Consider the following 26,932-nt stretch of genomic DNA (forward strand, 5'->3'; position numbering starts at 1 on the left):
GGGCTGTGGGGTGCAGGGAGCCCAGCCGGGGCTGTGGGGTGCAGGGAGCCCAGCCGGGGCTGTGGGAGTGCACAGAGCCCACCCGGGGCTGTGGGGATGCAGGGAGCCCACTCAGGACTGTGGGGTGCAGGGAGCCCAGCCGGGGCTGTGGGAGTGCACAGAGCCCAGCCGGGGCTGTGGTTGCTGCTGGGATCATCCTCCCTTGTGCGGAGTCACCTCTGGGGACAGGAAAGGGGATCCCTGTGGGGATGAGGTAGGGAAGGGGTTGAGGGGGGTCTCAGGAGGGGACACCAGTCCCCAGTCCTCCGGGTGGTCTGAGAGCTGCACAAACAGCGGTGTGGCCGTGGGATTGGCCTCACGCTTTCCCCATGGACACATCGCGCACCAGGAGCCTTCGGTGGCACCCAGACTGTGCCTGTGTGGGCTGGGACCCTGCCAGCCCTGCAGGCAGAGCTCCTGAGGCCAGAGCTGGGGGTTTGCAAGGGAAACCTCCTGCTCTTGCAGTGAAGATGTGTGGGTGCTCTGTGTCCTCTGCAGGGAGCACAGCACTACAAGAAAAGCTCTCACGAGTGGTTTGGAAAGTTCTGTAGACAAAGGCATCCTCCTGGGGAGTCCCACACCACAGGGGCCACAGCAGGAACATGGTCTGGGGACTGTCACTTCCCACAGATGTCACCGTAGATGCTGCTCTGCATGGTCCCTCCCAGCCTGTGACAAACAGGGTTTAAAACCTGAGTGAGATTCAAGCAGGGTCATAACACTACACACAGTCATTGTCCTCTGGGACACCCCACAGGTGTCCCTGGGCTGGAGGATGTGGTGCTGTGCTGCACAGTTTGGGTTATCTTCCTGTAGCTTGGCCTTTAACCACTCCAGTGCCCCATCCTGTCAGTCCTTATCCTGCTGGAAATGCTGCAGCTCTTCTGAGGCAGCCTGTGGTCTCGGTGTCTGACAGCACAAAGGTGCTCCTGGAGCAAAAGGCCACGAGCTGGGACACCATTGGAGCTGGAGAATTCCTGCCTGGTGCCACAGGCAGGGATGTCTGGCTGCACCAGTGTCTCAAGGCTGCCAGGCCATGCCAAGGCAACCCCTCGACTGATGTCCCTGTGGCCATTGAGCACACGTTCTCCAAACTACCATGGCTCCAACCTCTGTTCTGCTAAACTGACACCATCACATTTCCCTGTCCTGGTGTGCTGGCAGCTGCTTGTGGGGCTTCTGGTCCTGGAAAACTGGCACCTGGAGGGTTCATATCTTCACTTTGCAGGTGCTGATAGAGTTAGTTGGAGATACTGACCTTGGTTTTGTGTGCCCTGGGCCAGCCTCCCTGCCTTTGGGCCATAATTATTTTGTCCTGGATCATCTGAATGAGCTCTAGGATTGAATCCAGTGTCACTGCAGGGTTTTGGTGCCAGGAAATTGCCATCTCCTGAGACACATGGTTCTTGGGGCCACTTACCACAGAATCACAGACTGGTTTGGGTCGGAAGTGAGCTTTAAAACTCATCTTGTCCCACCCCCTGCCATGGGCCGGGACACCTTCCACTATCCCAGGGTGCTCCAAGCCCCGTCCAACCTGGCTTTGGATACTTTGAGTGATCCAGGGGCAGCCACAGCTGCTCTGGCCAATCTGTTTGGTTGCACTGCATGGCCGCTCCTTTGTGGTGACTGTAGGATGGGGACATGTCATCCCACTGCTCCCACTGCACAGTTCCCCCAGAAAGACTCATTACAGCCCACCAGGAGTGGCCTCTGTACCTGCTGACTGCTCCTTGGGGACAGCCCTGGGATCTAAGCAGGCTTGGGGGTCATGGCCTCCATGGGACACATGCCTGGCCCCTGACTGATGCAAATGTCCCTCCTCAACAGCCACCTCTCTCCCCTCACTGTGAGCAGTGACCCTGCCCTGTGGGAGCAGCATTCCTGTGGTGTGGGCAGCACAAGGGCTGGAGTTCACAGCCAGCTCAGTCTGGATCTGTGTCCAAAACGACACTGGTTTGTTTGAAAATGGCAGCTGAGCAACTGGGAGCTCGATTGGAGCATCTGGCTGGAAGACCGGGTCCAGGATGAGGATGAGCAGTGATACAGCCCCTGTCCTCCTCCTCCTCCTCCTCCTCGTCCCGTGCCTTGCTGGCTGCCTTAGGGACCAGCCAGCCCTAGTTCAAGGCACAAAGTCATGCCAGGGAACACTGAGCTGATTTCTGTGAGCCGGTCAAATATGTGGTGAGGTTTCCGCTCCAGATTACAGGAGGAAGGAAGTTTGCTCAGAAGGGGATGGGGATAAGGTGGGGGAGAAGGGAGGGAAGTGCATTCCTGCCTGATGAGGAACAATGTTGATATATTCATTTGTAAACTAAAGCTGGCCTGAGCATCAAACACCTTGTCCCCGTCAGACTCTGAAGGATGTGCGGGAGTACACAGGGAGAGGAGAGGAACCGTCTGACATCCGATGCAGCGTGTGGTTTCCCAGCGCTGAGGGATAGATGCTGCTCAGGCAGATCTCATTCATGATAAAGAGCAATAAAACCCTTCCTCAGTGCTGTTCTATCCCAGGGTCCCTCATGATGACATCCTGTCACGCAGAGGCAGGGGCTGAGCACAGGTGAGGCAGCCGGGGATCCACGGGAGCCCACCCAGAGCGCTCGGCCCTGCACAGCACTGCTGCAGCTCCCTTCCCACGCAGGATCAAACGGCTCCATAAAACCAAGGAGGGCTCATTACTGCCCTAATAAATGTTAAACATTAGTATGACACAGACAATGGGATTTTGTAATTATTTTTTTTAAGCGGCCAGATAAGGAAACAATATTGTAGGCTGATTAGAAAGCTGCTTTAATTCCCTTTGATATGTATCCATCATTCAAAACTGGACAATTTATTACCTCCTGGATGCTCCTCAAGGCTAATCTCACGTGGAATTTGCTGTTGACCGTGTCTATGGTTGGAGGTGACCTTGCTGCACACTTCCCACCATGGCACCATCTCCTGTGGGCAGCAAGGAGGAAGAGGTGCTGTGCTGGGTCCCAGCCACTGCCCCTGTCCCCAGGAGCTGGACAGAATCCTCTAGGAGCTCTTTTGTGCCATGTCCACAGGCACACACTGCTTGCTGGGTTCTGCCCTGGGTGGGTGTCTTAGAACAAGTCCCGGCCATGGGACCCTGCCCTAGCACAGCCCTGACTGTAAGCACAAGAGCTCAGCCCTAAACTGGGAAAGCTTTCAAGCAGATAAAATCCTGGAGTTGAGCAGGAGGTGACCCTGCTGTCCCCAGGGATCAGAGGGAAAGGCACCTTCTAGGCAGCTGTCCCCAGGTGAGGGACAGGGCCGTGTGTCCCCATCTTGTGTGAGCTTCCCTCCATAGCAGAAGCAGTGGCAGATGAATGTGAAACCACAGCTCTGGGAAGCCCAGCAAGCAAAGGCCAGAAGTGCCCATGAGTGGTCAGATGTGCATGTGGCTCAGCAGCTTCCCCTAAACAGGACCTGGAAAGGTTAATCCCATTTTGGAGAGTTTTATTTCATGGCAGACAAAGCAGTGCACATTGTGGGGGCCAGCAGCTGGAGGCTCTGCACCATTCCTGCTTTGACTCATCCTCAGTTTCTGCCCTCCCAGAACAAACCCTGAGGAAGCAGGATGCTGACACAAGGATGAGTCTGTGTGGAGCCTGAGGGGCTTGGGCTGCTCAGTGCCTGGTACTGGCAGTGTGGGGGTGGCTGCCTTTTAGGGTCACTTGTACCAATTAATGCTCAGGCATTAATATTATGGATCTTATGGAAAAGAAGACTATTTAAAGTGGGAAAATTGTGTGTTTCTTTTATTAAAGCATTGAGCTAGAGGGTGAGATGTCCCTGTGAGGAAGGAGCCCCTGGCAGCGTGTAGCCAGGACCTTTGGAAGAGGAAAAATGAGTCCTGCACTGCAGCATGAGCTGCCTGGGCCAGTGCTTCACTAGCCCATAAATGTCACACCTCAGCCAAGAACTCCCCAGGCCCTCTCAGCAATAACAGCAAGGCCTGGCAGTTAAAACAGATTAGAGGAGGAATTTTGCAGATGATGCTCTGCTCAGGATGGAATGGTGTGAGCCTGGCCATTGATCGGGAGACACTGGACAGCAGCCCCCTGGAGCTGCAGGACCTGCCTGGCATCTCCATGGTGAGATGCAGCCTCCTCTGGCCAGTCCCACCAGTGATTCCAGTTCCTGGTATTAGTGGGCCCACACACCTTATTGTCTCTGCTGTGTACCCTGCACAGAGCCGGGGCACGGGCTGTGCTGAGGCGTCTCCCCAGGGGAGGGAGAGGCTGGCAGCTTTGGCACCAGTGGGAGCCCCCTCAGGACCAGCCTGGCCCTGCTGGGGCACCCCAGGCTGCAGCACAGGGGTGCAGGTGCCAGTGGGCATTGTGGTGCACCAGGAATTTCCCTGAGCCCAGCAATGCTCAGCCTCCCCAGAGCTCCATGCCTGTGCCCACCAGCTGCCTCCAGGAGTGCTGGGAGTGCAGGGCCAGGGTGAGCAGGATGCTGGGGATGGGCTGAGGCTTGGCGCATGTCCCACAGGCTGGCAGTGCTCAGGGTGCTCTCTGCCCTGTGCTGCTGTTGGGGATGCAGCTCCTGCTCCCCGGGAGTGAGTGGGCAGAGAGGCACTGGGGTGTGTGGGTGAGGTGGAGTCAGCACTGCTGGAGTGGTGGTTTTGTTCAGCAGAGCCCTCCCACCATCTTGCCATGTGTAGTTTGGAGAGGGGCAGAAATAAAGCAAAGGGCCCATTCTTCAGCCACCTCTGCTTTAATGATCTCATGGAGGCCATGTATTTTTGGGCTGTTGCAAACCACTGGCGCACCTGTGACAGTGCTCTCTGTGATGGATCCCAAAATGAGAGCTCCTGCCTCCCCACTTCCAGCCTCTCTCCAGAAACCCACAGAAACCCAGAAAATCTGCTGAGGTTCACCAGGCAGTCCCAGTTCCCCTGTGGAGCCCCCGTGCTTCTCCTCAGCTCAGCTCAGCTCAGCTCAGCTCAGCTCAGCTCAGCTCAGCTCATAGATGCTCTGTGTGTCCCCAGAGGCCACAAGAACATCCTGAAACTGGGACACGACGCGTCCAAAATGGGACCCTTCCCAAAACACTTTCCCACAGCAGGTGCAGCAGTAGAAGTCAGTGAGCTCTGCTCTGTCCAACACTCCGGGGGGAATGGCAGTGACCTGCAGGGCCGTGTCCCCTGCCAGCCCCGTGGCCGCCCCGCACTGCTCCGTGCCCTCCGCCTGCTCGCCGTGTGGGGCGCAGCCAGCCTGGGCTGTGTCACAGCCTGGCACGGTGACACCGCAGCTCCGGCTCCCCGGGCAGCCTGTGGAGAGAGGAGACAGCAGACAAACCACGAGCCACTGGTGTGATGAGTGGAATCTGTGCTTAACCGCGTGAGCCACCCTGTGATGGGCCTGTCCTCCCTGCAGGGCTCCAGGCTGTGCCCTGCATCTCAGGGAGGAGCATCCCCTGGATTCGGGAGGAGGTGGTTGTCACCAGCACCCAGCAGCTGCCTGCCCTGAGCGTGGCACCCGTGCATCCCCTGCAGCTGCTGGGCACCTCCTGCAGTTCCTCTGCCGTGTCCTGGGGCCTGTCCTGCTCTGGGTGATGGCTGCAGTGCTGCTGCTGCTGCTCTGGGAGCGCTGGTTTGCCTCCGATCACAGGCCAGGCCAGGCTGCTCTCGGAGCGGGGCTGTGCCCCCATGCCCGGCTCCGTTATGGGGCAGACAAAGAGCAGGCAAAGCCCTGCTGCTGCTGCTGCTTTAATCAAACCGCCACCAGGATCAGCTGCCAATGGCACCCTCGTCTCTCCCGACCAGCCCACACAGACGGGGCCTTGGGCCCCTTCCCCAGCGTGTGACCTCCCTGTACCTTGCCCCCAGCCCCGTGCCAGGATCGCTGCCATGGCACAGGAGGGCCCCGAGCCGCAGGCCGGACCCGCCGGGGCTCTCCTGGGGCACGGCAGCTCCCCAGAACCGGGCAGCGGAGGCCGAGGGCTGAGCTGCCCCCCATCCATCAGGGGGCCTGGCAGGGAACAGGCTGCAGTTGTTGCTGCAGGATGTCCCCGTTTTGGCTGGGGGATCTGTCCTGCTCAGGCACCAATTAAGGCAACAAAAGGCATCCTGCATCACTCTAGCGGCACTTCTGGGGTGTTCACCCCACCCTTTTCAGGATCACAGGAGCAAGGAGCCAGCTGGGATGGAGGACACCAGCATTCCCAGCTGGCCCTTCCCTGCATTCCAGAGCCGTCAGGAGCTGGGACATGCTGGGGGAACCCGGCTGGAAACAGCCCTGAAATGGCCATCCCATCCTGGCAGGGCCGTCCTGTCCTGGCAGAGTCACCCCCGAGCTGTGCCGTGGGGTCTGGGCAGAAAAAGCCACGGGGGAGCTGGGGAAGGCTCAGCTCACAGCAGAGCCTGGTTCAGGGGGGTTCCCCAGACCCCCCCAAGACCTTCCACACCTCCCCAGGCAGATTGCCAGCCCGAGCTGGTGGGGCACGGTCACCCCCAGTTCCCAGCACATCAACAGCCGTGCTCAGGGTCATGGCTGCCACTGGGGATGTTTTCACGGGGGATTTGCAGGCCAGCCTTTCACCACCACATTGCCCGGCAGCAGCACTAGTTTGGGGTTTGCTGCCACAGCGCAAGAGGAAGCAGCCCCAAGCCCCATCTGAGACACTGGGCAAGAGCTGGGCTCATCAGGACTGTGCCCTGAACTACTGCCCCATCACCTCACTCACAGATAGGCCTTTCCTTCACCCCCACATCTGCTTTGGACACTGACATTTATCCTTAAAGGGAAAACAATGACCTCAAGTTCCCATTTTCTCAAATTTCTGGCAAGTGGCGAAACACCCAGGCTGCCCTGGGGAGATTCCTGAGCCACCCAGAGCAGGTTTGTGGAGGGGGATCCATTTCCCAGGGGTTTCTCCAGGATGAAGCCTGCCAGTGGGTGGCAGATCCCCAAGGCAAGAACAGCGGCTCTGTCCTCACTCTGTTCCCACCCCGCTCTGCCCTGTGCCACTCCTGTGTTTGGTGGCATGGGGTGGCCTCAGCCTGGGCACCCTTTTTTCTTCTATCCTCTCTGCTCTCGTGCTCCAGATCTCAAAGGGAGGGACATCGACCTTGGGTGGGATTTTAAGATCCAATGCAATGGAAATGACACTGACAGCACGCAACACCCATGGCCAACAGCTTTCCCCATCACGGACCTTAACATTTCCCTGGACAGAGCATGGCACCAGCACACTGACAGGGCACTGCCATTCCGTGTGCCTGCAGGGATGTGGAGTAATTTGCTCTCTCTTCCAAAACGCTCCCTCTGCTGTCCTGCTGCTGGTGGGCAAAGCCAATGGCAAACTCCTCCTTCCCTGCACAGGGGGATGAGAAACCTCCAGCTCCCCCAAACACCCCAATCCCACCCCCTGAGCTCGTGGGAAAAAGGCAGGCAGGGAGGGAAAGTTCATCCCTTAAAAGCCTGAGGAGAGAAAAGCTGTGATGGTCACCCCGTAGTTTTGCCTTTGCTTGCACCAGCCCCCTCCTAATTGTGGCTCTTCAAAGGATTGAAAATGCTACATCACTTCAAAGTGACCATTTCTGAATGGGAGCTTGTAAAACCCCTTCTCCCCCTCCCACCAAATTCTTCCCAGGGCTTTTGAAGATGCCTGTGCTCTCCTCACCGACAGGGTGAAAGGGCCACCAGGCGCCACGCACAGGATGCCAGCGGGGCACGCGGGAAAACTGAGCTGGGAAAGGCTGGGTCCCCCAGAAAAACAGGGGTTTCCAGGGAAAAGGGGGTGGGGGGCTTGAGGGAGGGATTTTTCTCCCCTTTCAGACAGTCAGAGGCCTCTCCAGTGGAGCCACGGCTCCCTTGGGACTGCATCCCAGCTTGCCTGGATGCTGCACACCCTGGAGTTCCAGGAGAGATGGAGCACAAGGCATGTGTAGGGTGCAGGGGAGCCCAGGGTATCCCTCCTTTGTGCTGGGAGCTTGTCAGATCTGTGGCTTGCAGAGCTCTGTGAGGTTCCCACCAAGGGCTGGATTCCCACCGCATCGCCGCGGAGGAGAAAGGAAAGCCATTCCTTACCAAATCGATTCGAAACACTTCTTGGGAACTAATAATCCCATTATAAAACATCTTGAAAATAAAAACCCCTTTGCCTCTCACTCACCTCTCCTCCTCTTGGCTGGGTCACCCTGGGGATGACAGACCCTGGGTGAGGGGCTGAGCCCTGCAGCCCCCAGCCCCCCAAAGCTGAGCACCCCACGTGAGTGCTGCAGAGCTCCACAGGCAGCAGCAGTTGTCCCCCAGCACTGTCCCCAGCTGGGCAGTGCTCAGCACAAGAGCCATCTCCTGCTGGCCTTGCCTGTGCTTCCCACTCACAGCTCCTGCACACCCCTGCTCACCTGTGGGAATGAATCCCATGGGAACAGCAAAAACTGCTGCTCTTCCCACTGTGATGTCTCACTGCCCAGGGAGAGGGGATTCTGCAGCACCCCCATTCTGCTTATTTCTGCATCAGGTTCTTTCCTGAGCTAAGCAGGGCCACTATCAGTGGTGGGATCTCTCTCTGCACACACTTGTCACCTCTGCAGCAGCCCTGCTTTCTGCTCAAGCCCCTACTGTATGCCCCAGGGTGGGGTGGCCCCATGCTCCATGAGGTGGGTGCAGCAGGAGCTCCCCAACCTGGATTTGATCTCCTTCTTTCAGCCCCAAATCACCAGCACCAAGCCAGTGGGGCAGAGCCATGCCAGAGGCCCATCCCACAGCCTGGGCACTGAACAGGCTCAGGGCAGTCCAAGGGACCAACAGTCCCTTCACCTGAGGGGACATGGCAGCCTCTGGGACCCACAGTCACCGGGAACACTCTGGTAGTCCCACAAAAACCCTGAACTATTGCCACAGGGAGGCTGTGGGGGCAAAGTGACTTGTCCCAAGATAGGGATGAGACAGGAGCTGCAGCTTCATGTGCCTCACTGCAAGGTCCTGCTCATGCACATGGGGCTGAACCCAGTGGGATGGACATGGGACAGGACAGGGGCTGCCCACTGTGGGCAAGGGGATGCACATTTCCCCACACAGAGGGGCTCTTAGTGGGGGTCACATTGAAAGGCCACCATGATGGTGACACTGGTGACCTGCAGTCCCTCCAGCCTATTGTGTCAGCTGCAATGCTGAAATGCTGGGTCAGCACTACTGGGACAGCACGGGGACTTCCCAGCAGGACAGGGGAGCACAGCAGGGCTTGGAAAGATGGGACGAGCAGGATCAGGGCAATCCTCTTTTGAACCTCTGCCCATTCCCCTTTCCCAGCCCACCCAGCCCTGATTTGTCTGGGAACAACCTGTCCCCACTGTGTGAGCTCTGGGCTCCCCCAGGGTTTCAGTACCAGGGTGGCAGCCAACAACTTCCCAGGGAGCCAGCTACTCCTGCCCAAAATCCTGCCCCAGGGCCCTGTTCTAGCCCAGGTCCCTCTGTGTCACCCGAACCAAGGCCTTGGGGCGAGGAGCTGGGTGCCTGTCCCAGCTGGCTCAGGCAAGCACCTGGCAGCTCCTGCTGCCTCTGCAGAGGCTGTGGGTCCGGCAGCCCTGTGCCAGCCTGAGCCCTGTGCCAGCCTGAGCCCTGTGCCAGCCTGAGCCCTGTGCCAGCCCCAGCCCTGTGCCAGCCCCAGCCCTGCCCCACCAGAGCCATCGCAGCGTGTGTGGGGGTCAGGGCAGCCAGGCCTGGGGGCTGGGGAGGAAGCTCAAAGTTTTGTCGAGGCTTTGCACAAGGCTGAACACAGACCTGGGAGCATTCTTGGAGTACAAAGGTGCATGGGAAACCTCGGCCTCGGTGAGAGATCAGCCTGATAAGAGGAGTTACGAGCCTGAGAAATGTGCTGATTGCAGGGCACTGAAGATGCCTGGTTATCTTTTCCTCCTCGATAAGGCAGATAAGCAAAGGACAAAGGACCCGGGATTGTGCAACCTGGGCTGCAGCAGCCTGGCCGTGATCTTAAGATGTTCCCAGGGTGGAGGAGGGAGGATGAGCTCAAGCAAGAGGCAGCTCCAGCTGCTCTCCTCTCCCCGTGCCGCTGTGGAGAGAAGCCTGCCAGCCCCTGTACCAGTGCTGGGAGCAGCACGCAGTGGTCCCGGCTCTGAATGGCCCCAGCTCCTTCCCGGGCCCCGCTGGGCACAGCGCCCCTGGCAGCAGGCACGGCAGAGCTCTGCAAAGCAGCACACACAGCGATGGCACCGGCTCCCAGCCCTGCCCTGCATTCCCAAATGAGCGAGTGAATGCCACTGAAGAGGGAGAGCTGCCTGAGCCTGGGGGGTGTTTCTGGCTGCTCTCACCACTGCAGCCCCCGGTCCCATCCATGCTTGGGCACGTGAAGATGCTCCTGTTATTCTGTTGCACCCTGGAGAAAAGAGAGCCTAAATGCATGGGGTGGCTGAAGGGGGCAGGGGAGCCCCTGGATCCAGGGGTGCAACCCCTCAGGAACTCATCCCCTTCCATGCAGGAGTACTCAGAGCAGCCCAAGACAATGGGGGTGCCTTGGCCCTACAAATGGAGTTTGGTACAAAGTAGTGAGGATCCATGTGTGCAAAACCACTCCCAGGACAGCACAAGGATCCATCTCACACCTTTTCCACATGGCAACAAGACAAGTGTGATGCTCACAGCAAAGCCAAACACTGTAGATCAGGAAAGCCTCCAGCTGTAGGGCTTTGGGCATGCAGGGGACTCTTCCTGCTGTCCATCAGAGCTCCTGGCTCAGGCGAGTGGGTCCCACCAGCCCATGCCCTCAGCTGCCCCAGTGTGGTGGCTGTAGAGGAGGGACAGTCCTGCTGGCACCCCAGCCTTCCCCTGTGGCCTGCAGCTCTTCCTCCCACCTGCCTTGAGCTGTCTCTGCTGGCTTTTCTCCAAGCTCAGGGTGGAGCCAAGGGCTGAGAAGGGAAAGAAACCCCAAGCCACTGCTCAGGCTGGCAAGGGCAAGGGGGGTGCCCCAGGTGCTCGATGCCATGCTGCCACCAGTGCAGGGACACTGCAGCTGCTCCTGCAGCCCCGCTGGGGCCATCGGGGACGTGTCCTGCACCAGTGTCTGAGCCCCAGCGCTGGCAGCTGCCCAGGGAGGGTGCCCACCCAGCATGGCAGTGGAGGCTGCACCCTGCCTGCTCAGCACCACCGACTCAGGAGCAGCAAGATCCACTGTTTCCATCTTTTGCAGCACATTTAAATGGTGAGGGGAGATTTTGCAATTAAATTCGCCTCCTGTTTGGCAGCTCCCAACCCAATGGAATGTGCTACATCCTCGCCTTTCCCAGAGACTAGATTTCATCTGGCAGAGCACCCACTGAGCTCTGGGGCCCCGTGCCAGCTGGTTTTACTGCACTGACTAAGCAAGAGTTCCCCATAGCAGACAAGAGCCTGTGACACAGCCCATTCCCCTGGCTCCCTTGGGAGCTACAGTCTGGCACTGCCTCCAGGGAGCACTTGCCTGTGCCCTGTGGTGACCCACAGCCCTGCTCCCCTCTCTGCCCCTGTCTGCTCCAGGCACCTGAGCTGCTCAGAGCATCCCTCTGGGAAATCACAGGGAAAAGCTGTTGGGGCTTGAAACCATTTGCAGCACCTCTGTCAAAACCCTCATGCAGGGAAAATGTGTCTGTGTCAAGGATTATGTTCCCTAAAACCTGTGAAAGTCCTAGGTCCAAGTAAAAGTGAGTTATTACAGGATGAATAATTGTCCTTTCATCTCTTGGAAGCCCTGCTATAAAAATCCAGGAACCAAATGAAGCAGCACTGGCTGCAGCTGGACGCCAGCACTTGGGAGCACCTGGGCCAGATGCAGACCTGTGTTGAGAGGTGGTCCTGAAGGATCTGTTCCCATCACCCATCTGCTCCAGCACCCACCAGCTCCTCCCTGGAGAGGTGAGGCCCCCGTGGGAGGAGGTTCCCTCCTTGCCTGGAAGCAGGAGCAGGGAAAAGGCATTTCTCGCCAAGCACAGCACCTGGCCATGGTCTGGGCCATGCACAGGGGCATGACAGGGACAACGTGGCCTGGGCTGGAGTCATGGGACAGGGGACAGTCCTGGTGTGTGGCTGTGGGTGCTCAACACCCCCATGCCATGTGTTGGGCCATGACAAGGGCAGAGCAGATCCTGCCACCAACTGCTGCAGCAGGAAAATGTAAAGGAAATCAGGGAACAGGTGAGATTTTTCTTATTGACCCACTTCTGTGGCTGCCCAGCCTGTTCCAATGCCACCACCGTCCCCACCAAGCGTTGACAGAACATTGTCAGCACACCCTCCTGCTTGTCTTCCTGAATATCTGACCCAAGGTGGGACGTTTTGGGGCAACACAGTCAAGCTCACACTTGCGATCCCTGCTTGCAATCCCTGCGGCTCCTGGCAAAATCCAGACAGAAATGGAACCCCCAGGATGGGGCCAGAGCCCTGGGTCACAGGGGCTCTGCTGTGAGTCTCCAGCCCTGCGATGCCCACCTGTCTGGGAATCACAGCTTCTGTCTCATGTCTCCACCACCCCTCTAGGGATGCTGTGGCACCTTTGGTCCCTGCCCTGCCTGCTCGGGGCAGAGGATGTTCCCCATTGCAGGACCCTCCAGTGCCATGGCTGATATGGCCAGCACAGGGGTCTCTCCTGCTCCTTCCCCACGAATCCCCCAGGTCCATGGGGGGACCCAGCAGGAGACTGCACGGCCCAATGGGGCACAGGCTGTTGCAGATGGAGGGTAAGGAGCAGAGCAAGGTGGTCCCTGAAAGAGTCTGTGTGGGGGAGCCATGGTGCTGTGTGAGACCCTCCCAGCTCCGTCCACCTCATCCCAAAGGGGGAAGGGAAAACAGCTCACTCTGAACACAAAGCACAGCATTTCTATTTCCCATACTCTGGAACTGGCTGAACTGGCCTGTCTGGTCGCTGGGTACACACGCAGAGAGTGCCCTCACCAGAGAAACCGCTGGGGAGGATGTCCCGGCCTCTGGGGAGGCACAGCACTCCCAGGCACCCTGGGAACAGCTGCCCCACCACGTTCCTCATGCCCAGAGCCACACGTGCAGCCCCAGCACAGCCCCAGCCGGCCAGGAGCGCCCGGCAGCCGCCACTTCCCCTGCTCCCTGCTGTCAGCAGATGGCAAAGGATGCACCAAAGGGCTGCAGCAGAGCCTGGGCTGCCCTGGAGCAGCAGCGGGGGCACGTTCCCATTCCGGTCTGCCGTGGGTGTCGTTTGCCACCACAATGGGTCTCCCTGCGGGAAGGAGTGTGTGTGGGTCCAGGCACCTTGAGGTATGGAGGAGCCTTCTCTCCCTTGAGCCTGCTGGGGCAGGCGGCACTGACTCAGCTCCCTGCAGCCTGACCTAATTCAAGAGGCACTGGGCAGGTGAGGAAGGCACTGGGCAGGTGAGGAAGGCATTGTGAGCAGCCCCAGCCAGGAGGCATTTCACCACCCAAGCTGAGTTTTTCACTTTCAGGTGATGAAGGCCTCAGGCTGTCACTTGAGCTACTGTTGGCATGTCACCAACTGCCCTGGCTGGGCAATCCCATGCACGACCCTGAGCCTTGCAGGGCAGGACAGGGCAGCCAGGGCAGAGACATAGACCGGACCTGAAAGAGCTCTGTGGGTCTGCAGCCCGTGGCAGGTTGATGGCAGGGCACTCTCATCCCCTCTGAGAAGCCCCCAGGCCCAGGGGGATGGTCCTGCTCTGTCCAGAGCAGTGAGTCCCAGGGAAGGGCACAGGAGGGGGGATCACCCACCCACTCACCTGCACTGTGCTCCCCTGACACTTGTCTGCTGCTCTCCACCAGCTGCTTCATCCTCTCCCGTGGGACCTTTAGGTACTTGTTGCAATTGCACACCTGAGAGAAGAGACAGGGGGAGGTCAGTGAGATGGCCATGGCGCTCCCCGGGCACCTCCTGCCTGCCCAGGGCACAAACCCACGCTGGGCACCCCTGGCACAGGCAGCCTCCATCACATGCACCACAGCAGGGAAACCAAGGCAAGGCCTGTCCCACGGAGCAGGGCCAGGCACCAGCACAGGGCCAAGAACCCCTCCAGAGGGGCTCCCTCTGTGTGTGCCCAGCCACGAATCCAGACAGGCTGCCAGCACTGCCCACCCTGGCTCCCCAGACAGAAAACAGCAGCAATCAGGCTGCCTTCAAGGATCAAGCAGACACTCAAAATCTCAGTTGTGGCTTCAAGATTTAATCTCTCTTGTCTGACAGAGGCTGGGGATGAAGGCTGTGGACCCCAAAACACTCTGGGCTCTCATTTGGCTCTGCCTGGCTTGGCTCTGCTGTGGCACTGTCAACACTAAGTCACGCTTTCTACCACCTTTTGTTTGCCAAAATGTACCCAGACAGGTCTCTGAGTGCCCACGTGTGCCAGGTACTGGACCCCAAAGAGCTCCCTAAATCCCCCTCTGGGGAGCACCCAGTGATGGTGCCTGGGGCTAGGCACAGGGTGCAGCTGGCAGCCAAACACTTGCCCAGAGTGAGCAGCACTAAAGCTCCCTGGGAGCATCACAGTCCTGACACCTTCCCTTTCCCCTCCCCTCCCTCCTGGGCTGGGAGCTGGTTGTTGGGATGTGCCACAACACCTTTTGTCAGCTGTTTGTTTTTAGGGGCTGTTTTCTGCACATTGCACCCAAGGCAAGGAGGGAGAGAGGTGAGCAACATCGCTAACCAGAACAAGTCAGTTCCCTGCCAGGGGCTTTGCTCCAGAGCCTGTTGAAACCAGAAAGGTTTTTCCAGCTCCCAGGCAGGCCCTGGTGCGGGCTGGCAGCCACCCTGCTGGTTTGGGGCTGGAGCAGTGCTGGGTTCGTGGCACGGGGCAGCCATGGCCCTGCTCCCACACAGCTGCCTGCAGGAGGAGCGGGGCAGGCTGATTTGCTTGGAAACGAGCTTGCCACCAGGTCCTGGCTCTTCCTTGCAGCACGATTCCCACTGGCAGCCTGCACAAAACCAGCACACACTCCCCATCCATCCCCATGCCAGTGCACATCCCCATCCATCCCCATCCCAGTGCACATCCCCATCCATCCCCATCCCAGTGCACATCCCCATCCATCTCCATCCCAGTGCACATCCCCATCCCAGCGCACATCCCCATCCATCCCCATCCCAGCACACACTCCCCATCCATCCCCATCCCAGTGCACATCCCCATCCATCCCCATCCCAGCACACACTCCCCATCCATCTCCATCCCAGTGCACATCCCCATCCATCCCCATCCCAGCACACACTCCCCATCCATCCCCATCCCAGTGCATATCCCCATCCATCCCCATCCCAGCACACACTCCCCATCCATCCCCATCCCAGTGCACATCCCCATCCATCCCCATCCCAGCGCACATCCCCATCCATCCCCATCCCAGCGCACATCCCCATCCATCCCCATCCCAGTGCACATCCCCATCCATCCCCATCCCAGTGCACATCCCCATCCATCCCCATCCCAGCACACACTCCCCATCCATCCCCATCCCAGTGCACATCCCCATCCATCCCCATCCCAGTGCACATCCCCATCCATCCCCATCCCAGCACACACTCCCCATCCATCCCCATCCCAGCGCACATCCCCAGCCTTTTTGGCCAGAAAGGACACCTGGGCTTAGTTCTCTGAGGCCCCACTGCTCCAGCCCTGCAGAGCAGCAGCATGGACAGACAGACAGAGATGGACAAGGGGTGATCTTGGAAGCACCCAAATGACATGGAAAACACTGCATCACTTTTAGAAGGGGATTTTGTGGCAATCCTCTGACTTGCACAGCAGCATCAGGGAACAACCCCTTGAGCAATTGGGGACAGAGCCCTGTGCTGCTCCTTGCTCATGCTGGGGGCAAGATGAGAGTACTGATATCATAGGGGTGGAGCATGTCCCCCTGCCCTGAGCAGGGCAAAGCCCTCCTCGGTCTCACCCTCAAACCCAGGGACCCGGGAAATGCATCTGGGTGAAAGCCCAGGGAAGCAGAATGATGCTGGCATTTATGGGAACCCGAATTCCTGCAGAGCCTGACCAGACATTGGATGGTCCCTCTGGGGCCTGAGGACATCCCAGCTCGCACAGGCTGGACCCAGAGCGGAGATGCCACCCCCTGACAGGCACCCACACCCTCACAGGGGTCCGTGGGATTACAGCAGGCAGGCAGAAGGGACAGGCAATTGCTGGGGACATGTGCAGGTCCCACTCCCCATGACAGTGACGATGGGCTGCATGCTGGAGAGTGACACGGAGCCTGGAGGGGTGGGGATGGCACCTCTTGGGCATGGTGGCAGCACTGGAGAGTCAGAGGTTTCCAGGAGGCTCCCAGACCAGCTGGGGCAGCCAGGAGGGTGCAGCAGGGCCTAAGGACACCCTCCTCCCCTGCCTTCCCTGCTGGCATGCACATGAAGGGGTTCCCCTGCCCTCTGTCACACACCAGATCCCCCAGGATGCCCAGCCCTGGCAGCTTGGAGCCCACCAGGACCCCGAGCAGCAGTGCCAGCACGCTGGGCACGGGCTTCTTGTCCTGCTTGGGTGCACAGAGTGACCTTGCACGAATTTTTCTGCTTCTCTAAAGTTCATGACTGTTGTGAATTAGGGGTAGTTCACTCCCTGGGCCAGGAATGCCCAGCAGCACAGGGGTATCCTGGCATTCCCCACTCTCTGAGGCTGCTGGGTGCTGCCAAGAGGCTCTTTGCCCCATGCCACCCCACAGCCTCTGGGCCTTCACCACCTTCAGCTTCCCAAAACCAGAGTACGAGCTCAGGAGCCAGATAAGCCACTGAAGCAGCAGCACCAATTAGCTGTAATAAAAAATTGCAATTAATTTTTTTTAATGCCTTGACAAAATGAGCCAAAAGAGATGAAGTGAGTGGGGAAGGCTGCCACTTCCACAAGCTGGGCTGCATGGCTGCTTTGCAGAGACCAGTGGTGGCTTCAGGCTTGATGCTGGGCTCCTGGGGATGCGGAACAGTTTTTCAGGTGGATCTTTTGTATATAGGGTAGGGAAGTGGGGAGCCTCTCTGCTGGAGAAGGGATGGTTATTTCTTCTTGGAAAAGTGTGGTTTCTACAGATCCATCATGGCAGGACTAGCTGTGGCCCCAAAAATCTTCATGAGGTGAATCAGCAGGAGATAGTGGCACCTTGGATCACTGTCTGGGGTGCAACTGCTCTGGGCAGTGGCCATGACCTGACAGAGGGGTTTGGCATCTCTGTGACATCTTGGGGTCCTCCCAGCCCCTGTGCCGGGCTCGGGGTGGGGGTGGCAGCTCTGCCCACGCCCCGGTCCTGCCCGGGGGCCGATGTGCTGAGTGGGCTGAATGCAGGGGCTCTGCTCATACCAGGGATGAGGAAAGAGCAGAGTCCAGCTCGGGAGGAGGGGACTCGGGGCTGGCAGCCCCCCCAGGCTTCTGAGCGCCCCCCGGCCGCTGCCGCCGGTGTCCCTGTGGCCCAGCACGGTGCCCCGGGGTGCAGGGCAGCAGCGGGCACACCTCGGAGGAGGAGCAGCCCTGCCTTTCTCACGCTGGGGCAGCCCGTGCCAGCACATGCTTAGTCACTGGTAAATCCCAGCCGAGATCTGCTCTGCCCTCTGTGAAATGGATCTTGGCTGCACCCCCGCTGAAGCAATCCCGGCGCTCGGGAGCCATGGCGGGCGCGCTTTCCCACGGCAGCCCGGCCCCGGCTCCGCGTGTGAACCAGCCCGGCCCGAGCCCCTGCCCGGCAGCCGGCGCTCCGCGTGTCCCGATGCTCGCAGCACGGCCCACGGAGCTGCAGCGGGGCTCAGGCTCCCGGCCTGGCCTGGGAGACACACCTGCGACACCCCCTGCGTGCCCCGGCTGGGCTGCACGCCCGTGGCAAGGATGAGGGGCAGGTGCGGCTCATTGCAGAGCAAGCCGTGCTCCCCTCACGGCTGCATTCCCTCACTGTCCCCTCTCCCTGTGCCTGTCTGCGCATCCTGGCCAAGGTGCTGCAGCTCTTGCGGGGCACTGTCACCCTCACCCGTGTGCTCCTCCCCAGGAGCTCAGGCCAGCATCCAGGGGGGGCACAGCAGCCCAGCCAGCTCTGTGCTGTCACCACCCCGGGCATGACATGGGGATTAGAAGCAGTGATGTCATTGGACTGAGACTGTGGTGTTATCTGTGTTCCCTGAGGCCTGGCGAGGTGCTTGTCCCCATCTCCAGCAGCTTGGGCCCCCCTGCACTGAGGCTCTCCCTGCCTGTGCCACCAAGAAGGACGAAGAGGTGAAATGTCCTTTTGCAATGCTGGCAGCCCAGCCGGCGCCCTGTTTTTGTTTAGGATGATCCCTGCCTCTCCCAGCCCTCCTGGCTGGGGATTTCAGCAGCAGTGACGCATGAACCTCCCAGGACTCGAGTGACTGGATGCTTGAGCCTGGAGCTCCAGGGCCATCTCAGCATCCCATCCTCTTTCTGCACCTCCACCCATGGAGCTGAGAAGCTGAAAGAAAACTCAAGTTCAGCAGATAACAGGAGCCAAACCTCTGGTGATCCAAAAAGGCTGCGAAAGTCAGTGTGAGCTTGGCTAAGCTGGCAGCATAAGCTCAGGTGGATGTAGGCTGGTACCCCAAACACGTGGAAGATGAGCAGTTCAGACAGCACTAGAGTCAGTTTTGCTCGTTTCTTTTGGATCTCTAAAAGCTGCATTTTCAAAGTGCTTTCAGTCACCTTGGTGATGCTGACCTCTGCCCAGAGGAGCCACCCTGGCACAGCCTCTGGGCCTTAGGGCTCCTTCCACCTGCTCTGCTGACAAACATCACGGGCCAGCATCACTGAGGGATCTCCTTGGCTGTGAGACACAGATCTCTGCCTGGAGAGCTCCTGGCTTGGGAAATCCTCAGTGTAAAGGATCCAACCTGCCGTGAAGGAAAACAGTGCCCGGTGTGAACTCTTTGGGGCAATTCAGGGCAGCTCATGTCAGGACAATTCCTTGGTGTCTTCTGCTCGCTGTATCACGGGACTACTCAACAGCCACCTGCAGTGATCTTTTTTCCTACTCACCACCTACCCTCTCCTCTTTCTCCCTCTCTCCAAGATGGATATCACCTGGTGAAAGGGCCACTCCTCCGGATGGAGGTTGCAAATCTCCCTTTGGTTGTGAAAGCACAGCCCTTGAGCATCCAGGAGTTTCTTTCAGGGACTTATTGAGAGTTGAAACCTCCCCAGACTGCAGGATGCCAGGGCTCAGCACAGGCTGCCCTCTATTACCTCCAAGGCCAGGAATTATGGACCTGCCTCTGCTCACCTCCTGCCTACAACACAAAGCAGAGTGCCCAGGAAGGTGGGAAATGGTGGGAAGGGCAGTGAAAGAAAACCAGGTAATAACCCAGCAGATGTGATGCAGAGGTCAGAAGCTGACCATGCTCATCTGCCCACGTGTCTGTTTTCTCACATTTTTCCCAAGTGACTTCAGCTGCGCTTGCTGCACCCACAGCTTTGACCTTCAGACACTCTCCTCTTCCTCCAGCAGTGCTCTGCCCTGTAGCACCTTCGAGGTCCTTGCACAAAGAGCAGAAAGTCAGCAATTCAGCCCACTGGGTGCAAAGGCCACCTCTGGGTGCAGTGCTGGGGACAGCCATCTCTCCAAGGGGATTTTCAGAGAGCAGCTGGCTGGGCCATGTCTCTTCCCCTTTATGCCAAGAGCTTTCCTCACAGATCCTCTGATCACCAGTGCCTGGAATCACAAAGGTGCACATTGCTGCTCCTGCTCTTTTGCAATGGTCCAGTGCCTGTCCTTGGGTACCAGCAAACTGCCCAGCAGCAGAGGAGATGCTGGGTGTGCAGCCTGGTACCTCCAGAGGGCAAAGGCTCTCTGTGCACACAACAGCCCTGAGTGCCCACAGCACCAGGGCAGCCCTCCCTGCCAGGGCTGGGAGCTGGGCTGTGATGCTCCCTCACGGACATGCAGCCTGGGCATGCTCTGCCAAACCTGCTTGCACACCCAGCAGCAGGGGTTTCATGGCCATCTGGGCTCAGTAACCTGCTGCCAGTGAAACACAGGGCTGCCAGTGGGATCCTGGCACCAGGGGCCGTTTGGGTCACAAAGAGGGAAGGGCTCTGTTTATTGAATCATTAACATCACTTCCCTCACTGCCAGCCAGGTACTCCGAGAGGTCTCTCAGGCAAGTGCTGACCTAGCCCAACCCTGCTAAGCTGGTAAAATGACATGGATCCCATGCCAGCCTGGTACTATGTTCCCACTGCTTTCTCTGCTCCCGCTTTGCTATTAGTCATCCATTTCTGGAAGGTTTCTCATGCATAATAAAGTGTTTCAACACTTGCATAAGCCAATTCTTCTCATCAGGAGTGACCTGCTGCATTTCCCAACACTTTCCCTAGGCAGTTCTTCCAACTGCCATGAAATATGGAGTTAAAACATGAAGTTTTCTATTCCCCTCGAGGCAAAAGGTGTGGGAAATCAAACAGATAAGAATGCCTTTAATTAGTATCATTTGCATAAGCTCTGGGAAAGGCTCACCTGACAGCTCCAAGGGCCTTGCTTGTCTGGGAGCATCAGCCATGGCTGAAACGGGCAGATTAGCAGAGTTCCTCTGACTGGGTGATAGTGAGAGTGACGGTGATAGAGCCCTGGAGGCTCCATGGATACCCCAGCTCCTCCTGGCTCCTCCCTGGGGCATCCCAGCTCCCACTGCCTCCTTGTCTGTGCAGTCCAGATGCTGCTGGCTCCCTTTCAGGTCCCCACAGCTCCCACTGGCTTCTTGTCAGGGCACCCTCTTCTCCATTCCCACCTCCCCAGCGTGCAGCTGCTCTGAGCAAAGAGGTGACTCGTGGGCTGGGGTGAAGGGCAGGGATGGGAAGAGAGGAGAGGGAGCACAGGCACATCCTGGACAAGGCGTGGAGGCTGTGCAGCAGGCTCGGCATGCGGCAGGGATGGGAGCAGGCGGGGCAGCCTCTGCTCGGCTCTCCCCGCTGCACTCACGCTCCCTCGAGCACAGACACTGCCGGTCCCCGACCACAAACCCCATCCCCTGCCGTCACTGCCGAGGGTGACAACCAAAGCCCTTTTCAGTACCTCAAGGTCTTTGCAGTGATGAGAATCTCACCCCACACTACACCTAAACCCACATGCAAAGCTGAATTTCCCAGAGGAAAAAAAAATCATGCTCAACCCGCCTCCCGCTGCACACATCCCCCCTCGGATCCCTCCAGTTGCCTCTCAGCTACCTCAAGACTCTCTTGCTCATCTTCCCTCTCAGCTGGGCTGGGCGCCCCAAAGAGCTGAAGCTGCCGCAGCACCCTTGACCCAACCTTCACTGTAGCCCTGAGCCCTGTTTATACAGCACCCAGCACATGGGTGCTGCTCTGGGACAGGCTCGGGGCAAGTTGAATAGCAAAGCAAACCAGCAATAACTGCCTCCTAACGAGGTTACACAGCATCCCTGGAGACTTGGCTTTAGGGTGAGCTCTGTGCCAGGAGCTGCCGGGCCGGGGTTGGAGCTGTCCCTTCCCACCCTCCTGATTGCGGTGCCTGCGCTCCTCGAGCCTACACCAGCACCTTCCTGCCTTCTAAATGTGCTTTATGTCCAACCCTGGGGTGAAGATTAGCCCCTCCTGTGTCATGCAGCTCCAGGACGCCCACCTCCTGCTCCAGAGCCTGTGCCACAGCAGGAGAAGGGTTAATTTACCCAGCTCCCTGCAATTCAGCTCATTGCTGCTCCTCTTTATCAAGCTACTGAGTTTTATCCAGCTGGAGGTGAGAGCTCTGCTCTTGGTCAGAGGAATCCAGAGGCTCATGAACCCCAGGGCTGGGGAAAAAAACCCAAATCAAGCTCTGGAATTGCCCAGCACTGGAATCAGAGCGAGAGTCCACATCCTACCAGCTCATATTCCAAAACTAAAATGCAGGTGGAAATCTGGCTACCAAGCAACCCCAGACCTTCAGGAGCAACATGTTTTGGCACCAGAAATGGAAGAGGTCATTCAGATACATTTTCTGCCCTTGAGAGTCAGAGCCCTGGAAACTGCAAATGGGCAAAGCCATTCTCTGTTCAGAGGATCGCCACGCTCAGGTCATTGACACTCGGGCACCAGCGCTGCTCGTCCTGCCCCGAGGGCTCCTGTGCTGTGGGCTGGGCTCCTGCCTGAGCCGGCCCCAGGAATCCCCAGGGCAGCCCATGATCCCTGCTGCACCTTCCCCTGCACACGCCGCCCAGCTGGGGCTGTGTCCTCTGCTCCTGGGGCTGGACGAGCTTTAGGAAAGTATCTTTACTGTGTGTTAAGCAACAGCCACCTTTATTCCAGCTCCTTCTGGCTTCCCCAGGCAGCTGTCCTCCCTCTGGCTGAGATCCTAGGACCAGCTGTGTAATGTACATCAGGAGCTTGTTCCCCTGCCTGGTGCTGAGCCCTCAGAGCTGTGCCTGCCTGGAAGTTGTATCTTCAGCTCTCTGCTTTTCCCCAGAGCAGTTTCCAGCCCTGAGCAAATGGCCAGGGCCACCCTGGCCAGGTGGCTGCCCAGCTCTGCTCCCCCAAGGCCATCTGGTCCCCGAGCATACTGCCCTCTCCTCTGCCTTCCCTGGGGAGCTGGGGGGCTGCCCTGGGACGGTTCCCCAGGCCAGCACTGCAGCTGAGTGGGGTGAGGATGTGCAGGCAAAGGCAGAACCAGGGAAGCTGGGCTCATGTTTCAGCTTCTATTTTTATCTGGGAACCCAAGTCTGCTATGCAGAGGCCCCCGGGGGACACACTGCCTTCCCCAGCTGGAACCAGATACCATCAGAGCACTATCACTGTGCCAGACCTCCGGGTAGAGGACAGCATCACCCGAGGCACTGGGACATCCTCCTGGCTCCTGGTGTGCTGGGCAGGAGGGAAGCATCTGGGGACAGCTCTGCAGACCAGGTCCCCATGCCTCCAGCTGCTCTGAGGTCAGGAACACTTCATCACAGGTGGAGCTGCAGATCAGCCCTGCCACACTCTCACCAGGCCACCACCCAGGTCAGCAGCCAAGTGTAGGTGTCCCCTCTCAAGCTGGATTTCATTTCTGTGCCAGGGGAGAGGGATGCTCAGGGCCTGGGGCCACGCCTGCAGCCCCCAACCCACCAGGTGCTCTGTGGGAGCCCGTGCTGACACTGTGGGGCTGCACCAGCCCCATCCCTTTCCATTTGTTAAAGCAAATAAACCTGATTTGGTGGCCAGAGCTGTAGGAAAATGGGAACTTGAGCCACTGCAGCCCAAGCAGCTCGTGTGTAGCTGCAGGTTGGCCAGGGCAGAGGCTGCACTCACTGATGGAGAGCTGGCTCCTGGCGTGGGAACGCAGTGTGGGAGCCCCTGGTCCTGGGCAATGCCAAGTGAGCAAGGGGACACAGCTGGGAGGAGGTGAGCCCCCATCCCGGTGGGCAGTGCCTGCTACTTTAACTGGGGGGGAGAGTAGGAGCAGCCGCAGAAAACGAGAATAAAAAAAAAAAAAAAAAAAAAAAAAGGCGTGAGAAAGGAAATCTGAGCGAGGCCTGGAGCAATCTACCCAATCCAGCGGAAACAATGGCCCAGGAAGAAAAACCAGTTCCTACACATAAGGTAGAATAGGCTGGGAACGCTGGAGGAGGGGCGGGAGGCTCCCGGCACAAACAAGCCGGGCATTATGCGGCGGCGCTGCGCGGGGCACGGTGCCCCTGCCCGGGCAGGGGACCCCAGTCCTGCTGGGCTGGGCCGGGCCGGCACCCACCACCCACCCCAGGGATGCACAGCCAGGAACAGCAGCTCGGGCTGGCGGGGCTCACCTCCCAGCTGGGCTGGGCTGCATTTAGCACCCAAACTGGGCTCAGCTCCCTGGTTTAACTCAGCTAGGCTCAGTATCCAGCCACTGGTCTGAGATTAGACCTGAAAATGGGATCAGAAACGTTGTGCCTGGGATTAACCCACATTTTGAAATTAGCCCCCAGGCTGGGCTCACTTCCAGGCAGGGTTTACTCCAGGATGGGCTCATCTCCAAACTGAGCTCGCCCCCGGGATGGGCTGATCCTCAAACTGAGCTCAGCCTCAGGATGGGATGATCCCCAGGCTGAGCTCATCCCCAGACAGGGCTCAACCCCAAGGGCTGCAGAACACACAGAGCTGCTGGCTGGGCTCCCCCAGGCTGCTGGCACATGCGTCCTGGACACTTTGGGAAGTGGCACTGCTGCCAGCTTGGCCACCTCCTCACGTCCCCACATGCCACTGTGGGAAGCTCACTGTCCCCCTGGTACGCACACCCTGGCAAGCAGACCCTGCACTGGGGGATGGAGACAGCCCAGGTGGACAAATCAGCTCCAGCAGGTCCAGGGGCTGCTCCCTGCCCTGGCCATGGGCACCCATCCACACCCTTGGCTGTGTGGCAGCAGTTGGGATGTGCCAGGGGGTTGTGCTCCCCACAGCTGGGAGAGCTGCATACTTTCACTCTGAAGCAGAATCTTAAACTCCTAAACTCAAAACCACCATCACAATCCTCACCACGAGCAGTCTGGCTGTGCCACTGGCACTGGAGGAGGTGTTTGCCCCCTCAGGCCAGCCCTCACTGCTGAGGCTGAGGACAGATGGGTGTCCCCAGAACAGATGGGTGTCCCCAGAAATTTCTTTTAGGAAGAAATCTTGACAGATGGATTTACCCTGGCCTGGCACCAATTCTCACTTTGGGGATGGTCCCAGTGAGTGTGGGCCTACTCCAAAAACAGTCATTACCTTGGCACAAAGAGTGTAGGGAGGGAGCCAGAGAGAAAAGACAGATCCCACCCTGACAGGGTCCAAAAGGGCTGCAGTACCCTGTGCTTGGCCAAGGAGGACTGGGAACAAGCTGGGGCTTGGGAGGTGTCATGGAGTGTGCCACACTGATGGGGACATCCCTGAACTGAGGGCTCCTGGGACCCCGGGGTCCTGGGCAGTGGGCAGGGGGCTGCTCCCATGGACAGGTGAGGAGGAGGAGGAGGGGGAGCCCTGTACTTTGCTGGGTTTCTCTGCCCAATGTCTCACTGCAGGTGTGCCAGCATCCCTCTCCCTAGACAGTCCCTCTGGGGTGGGATTTACACTGCTCACCTCTGGGATTTCCCACCTCTGGGTGTGGCTGCAGGATTTGCCATGAGGGAAGAAGGTCCATGGGCTGGCAACATTTTCTGAGAAACCTTTCGTAGGGCAAAGGTGGACGAGGGGTGGACTTGGGTGAGTACCAGGCTGCTGCCAAGCATTTTTGGAAGGCTGTCCCTGTCTGAGGCAAGGGCTCAATGTACCCTAAGGGTGCAGCTCTTCCCACAGTGAGTAGGGCATGACACTGCACAGCTGGGTTCAGGCAGCATTCCCAGCACAGAAGGGCTTACAGGGACCACCACTCTCTTTGAGATCAACCATCTGCATCTCATCCTGAGGAAAAACACCAGCTCTTCACACACAACTTCTCCAAAAGGCTCCCCAAAGCAGTCTCAGAGAGAAGCCACACTGGCTGCTAGCTACGACCAGCTAGAGGGAAACCCAGGCAGCAGGGGAAGACCTGCTGCTGCCAGAATAAGAACAAACCCCAGGAAGCCTTGGGCACTTATTCCCCATGTTCCCAGCCTGACACCTCCCAGATGTGTTAACATGACCCCAGCGTGTTGGTGACACGTGGGGTCACCATGGTGTGATGGGGGCTCAACCCATCCACAGCTCCTCAGCACAGCAGCAGGGGGTGCAGGCAGTGATCTACAGCATCACAGGTTTGTGTCACATGCACAAAAGGGTAAAAATGGGCAATAATGTACAAATGTGGCATTTTTTTGCTCTTGCTGGGCCCAAGGGAGTTGCTGTCTATTGTTTCAGTGGCCAAGTGGAGGAGTCAAAGCTGGGGCAGATGACAGGAGTGATATGACCCTGCCACGCCTGGGTTTGCCGTTTCCCTGACGGACAGGACGTGGGCAGGTGAGCGGTGGCATAACTGTAATTTCACCCTACAGAAAAAAAATACCTTCGAGTGAAAAATGCTGATGGACAATTTGTGGGGGTGTATGCTTCAGAAAGGTGTATGCTTCATTCCTCACATTCCTCTCCAGCTTCCTTGGGATAGTGGCTGTGCTCCCCAGGGCCCTCCCAGTGCCCAGGGGGTGATGGAGAGGGCTGAGGATCCTGTCCTGCCACCTTGCTGCCTCCACCAGCTGGGCAGGGCTGAGCATCTTCCCCTCCTTTCCCATTGTGGGGAAGGAGGAATAGGACTGAGGTCTGTGAAATGTAATCTGGATCAATGTGGGCTGCACCTTCAGAAACACCCGGGTGAGGGACCCTCGCAGGCACCGCCGCGTCCCCGGTCCCATCCTGCCGAATCCCGGTGTCCTGCCACACGCACGGCTAGCACCCCGCCTGCCCGGGGCCGCACCTCGGCCATCTCGGGCTCATCCCACCGTCCGAGCACAGAGGGATTTCCCCTCCCGCAGACACCTCCCCGTGTCCCCTCTCCTGCAGCAGCACCCCGAAGCACCGAGCAGGAGCCGCGCTCCATCCCCGCTCCCTCCCGGGCACCGCGAGGGCACCGCGCCAGCCGCTGATGGGAAAGTTCAGGGTCGGGCCGAGCGCGGGGAGAGGCTCATAAAGGGCTCTTTGTGCCGCAGCTCTGCCCCGGCTCCGCGCACGGAGCCCGCGGCCCCACAGCAAAATGCAGCCCAGAAATATGACAAGACGTCTTTTTCCCAGGGTGCTGTTAAAGTCTAATTAAACATTTCAGCACACTCGAGTAAGGGAATGTCTGCTTCTCAGGCCTGGGCTATCCCAGCTGGAAATCATCCCCTCCGATGCGAGCGGGCCGGTGCAGGCTGACCCAGAAAGATGCTGCTCGGGCGTAGGGATGGTGTGAGCCCACACACCAGAGGGGACAACCTGCTCCTCCCCGACCCCTCCACGCCAACACGGGTCCACTGCTGTCTCTCGCTCTGGAGGAGGCACCCAGGCTGGAACAGCTGGAGAAGGGCACACACAGACAGGTCT

General features: G+C 58.6%; 1 protein-coding gene across 1 annotated transcript in view; it reads right to left on the reverse strand.

Moving 5' to 3' along the window:
* Positions 1-5,009: 5,009 nt before the first annotated feature.
* Positions 5,010-26,932, reverse strand: part of EXD3 (exonuclease 3'-5' domain containing 3) — a 251,090-nt gene continuing 229,167 nt past the window's right edge. Inside the window, exons 21-22 of the mRNA XM_059486425.1 lie at positions 13,757-13,850; positions 5,010-5,326 (exon numbers count right to left, since the gene is read on the reverse strand). Coding sequence (XP_059342408.1) covers positions 5,010-5,326; positions 13,757-13,850 — 411 coding nt within the window. The remainder of the gene's footprint in view (positions 5,327-13,756; positions 13,851-26,932) is intronic.

Source organism: Ammospiza nelsoni, chromosome 20, assembly GCF_027579445.1.
Source record: "Ammospiza nelsoni isolate bAmmNel1 chromosome 20, bAmmNel1.pri, whole genome shotgun sequence".
NCBI classification, from domain to species: Eukaryota; Metazoa; Chordata; class Aves; order Passeriformes; family Passerellidae; genus Ammospiza; species Ammospiza nelsoni.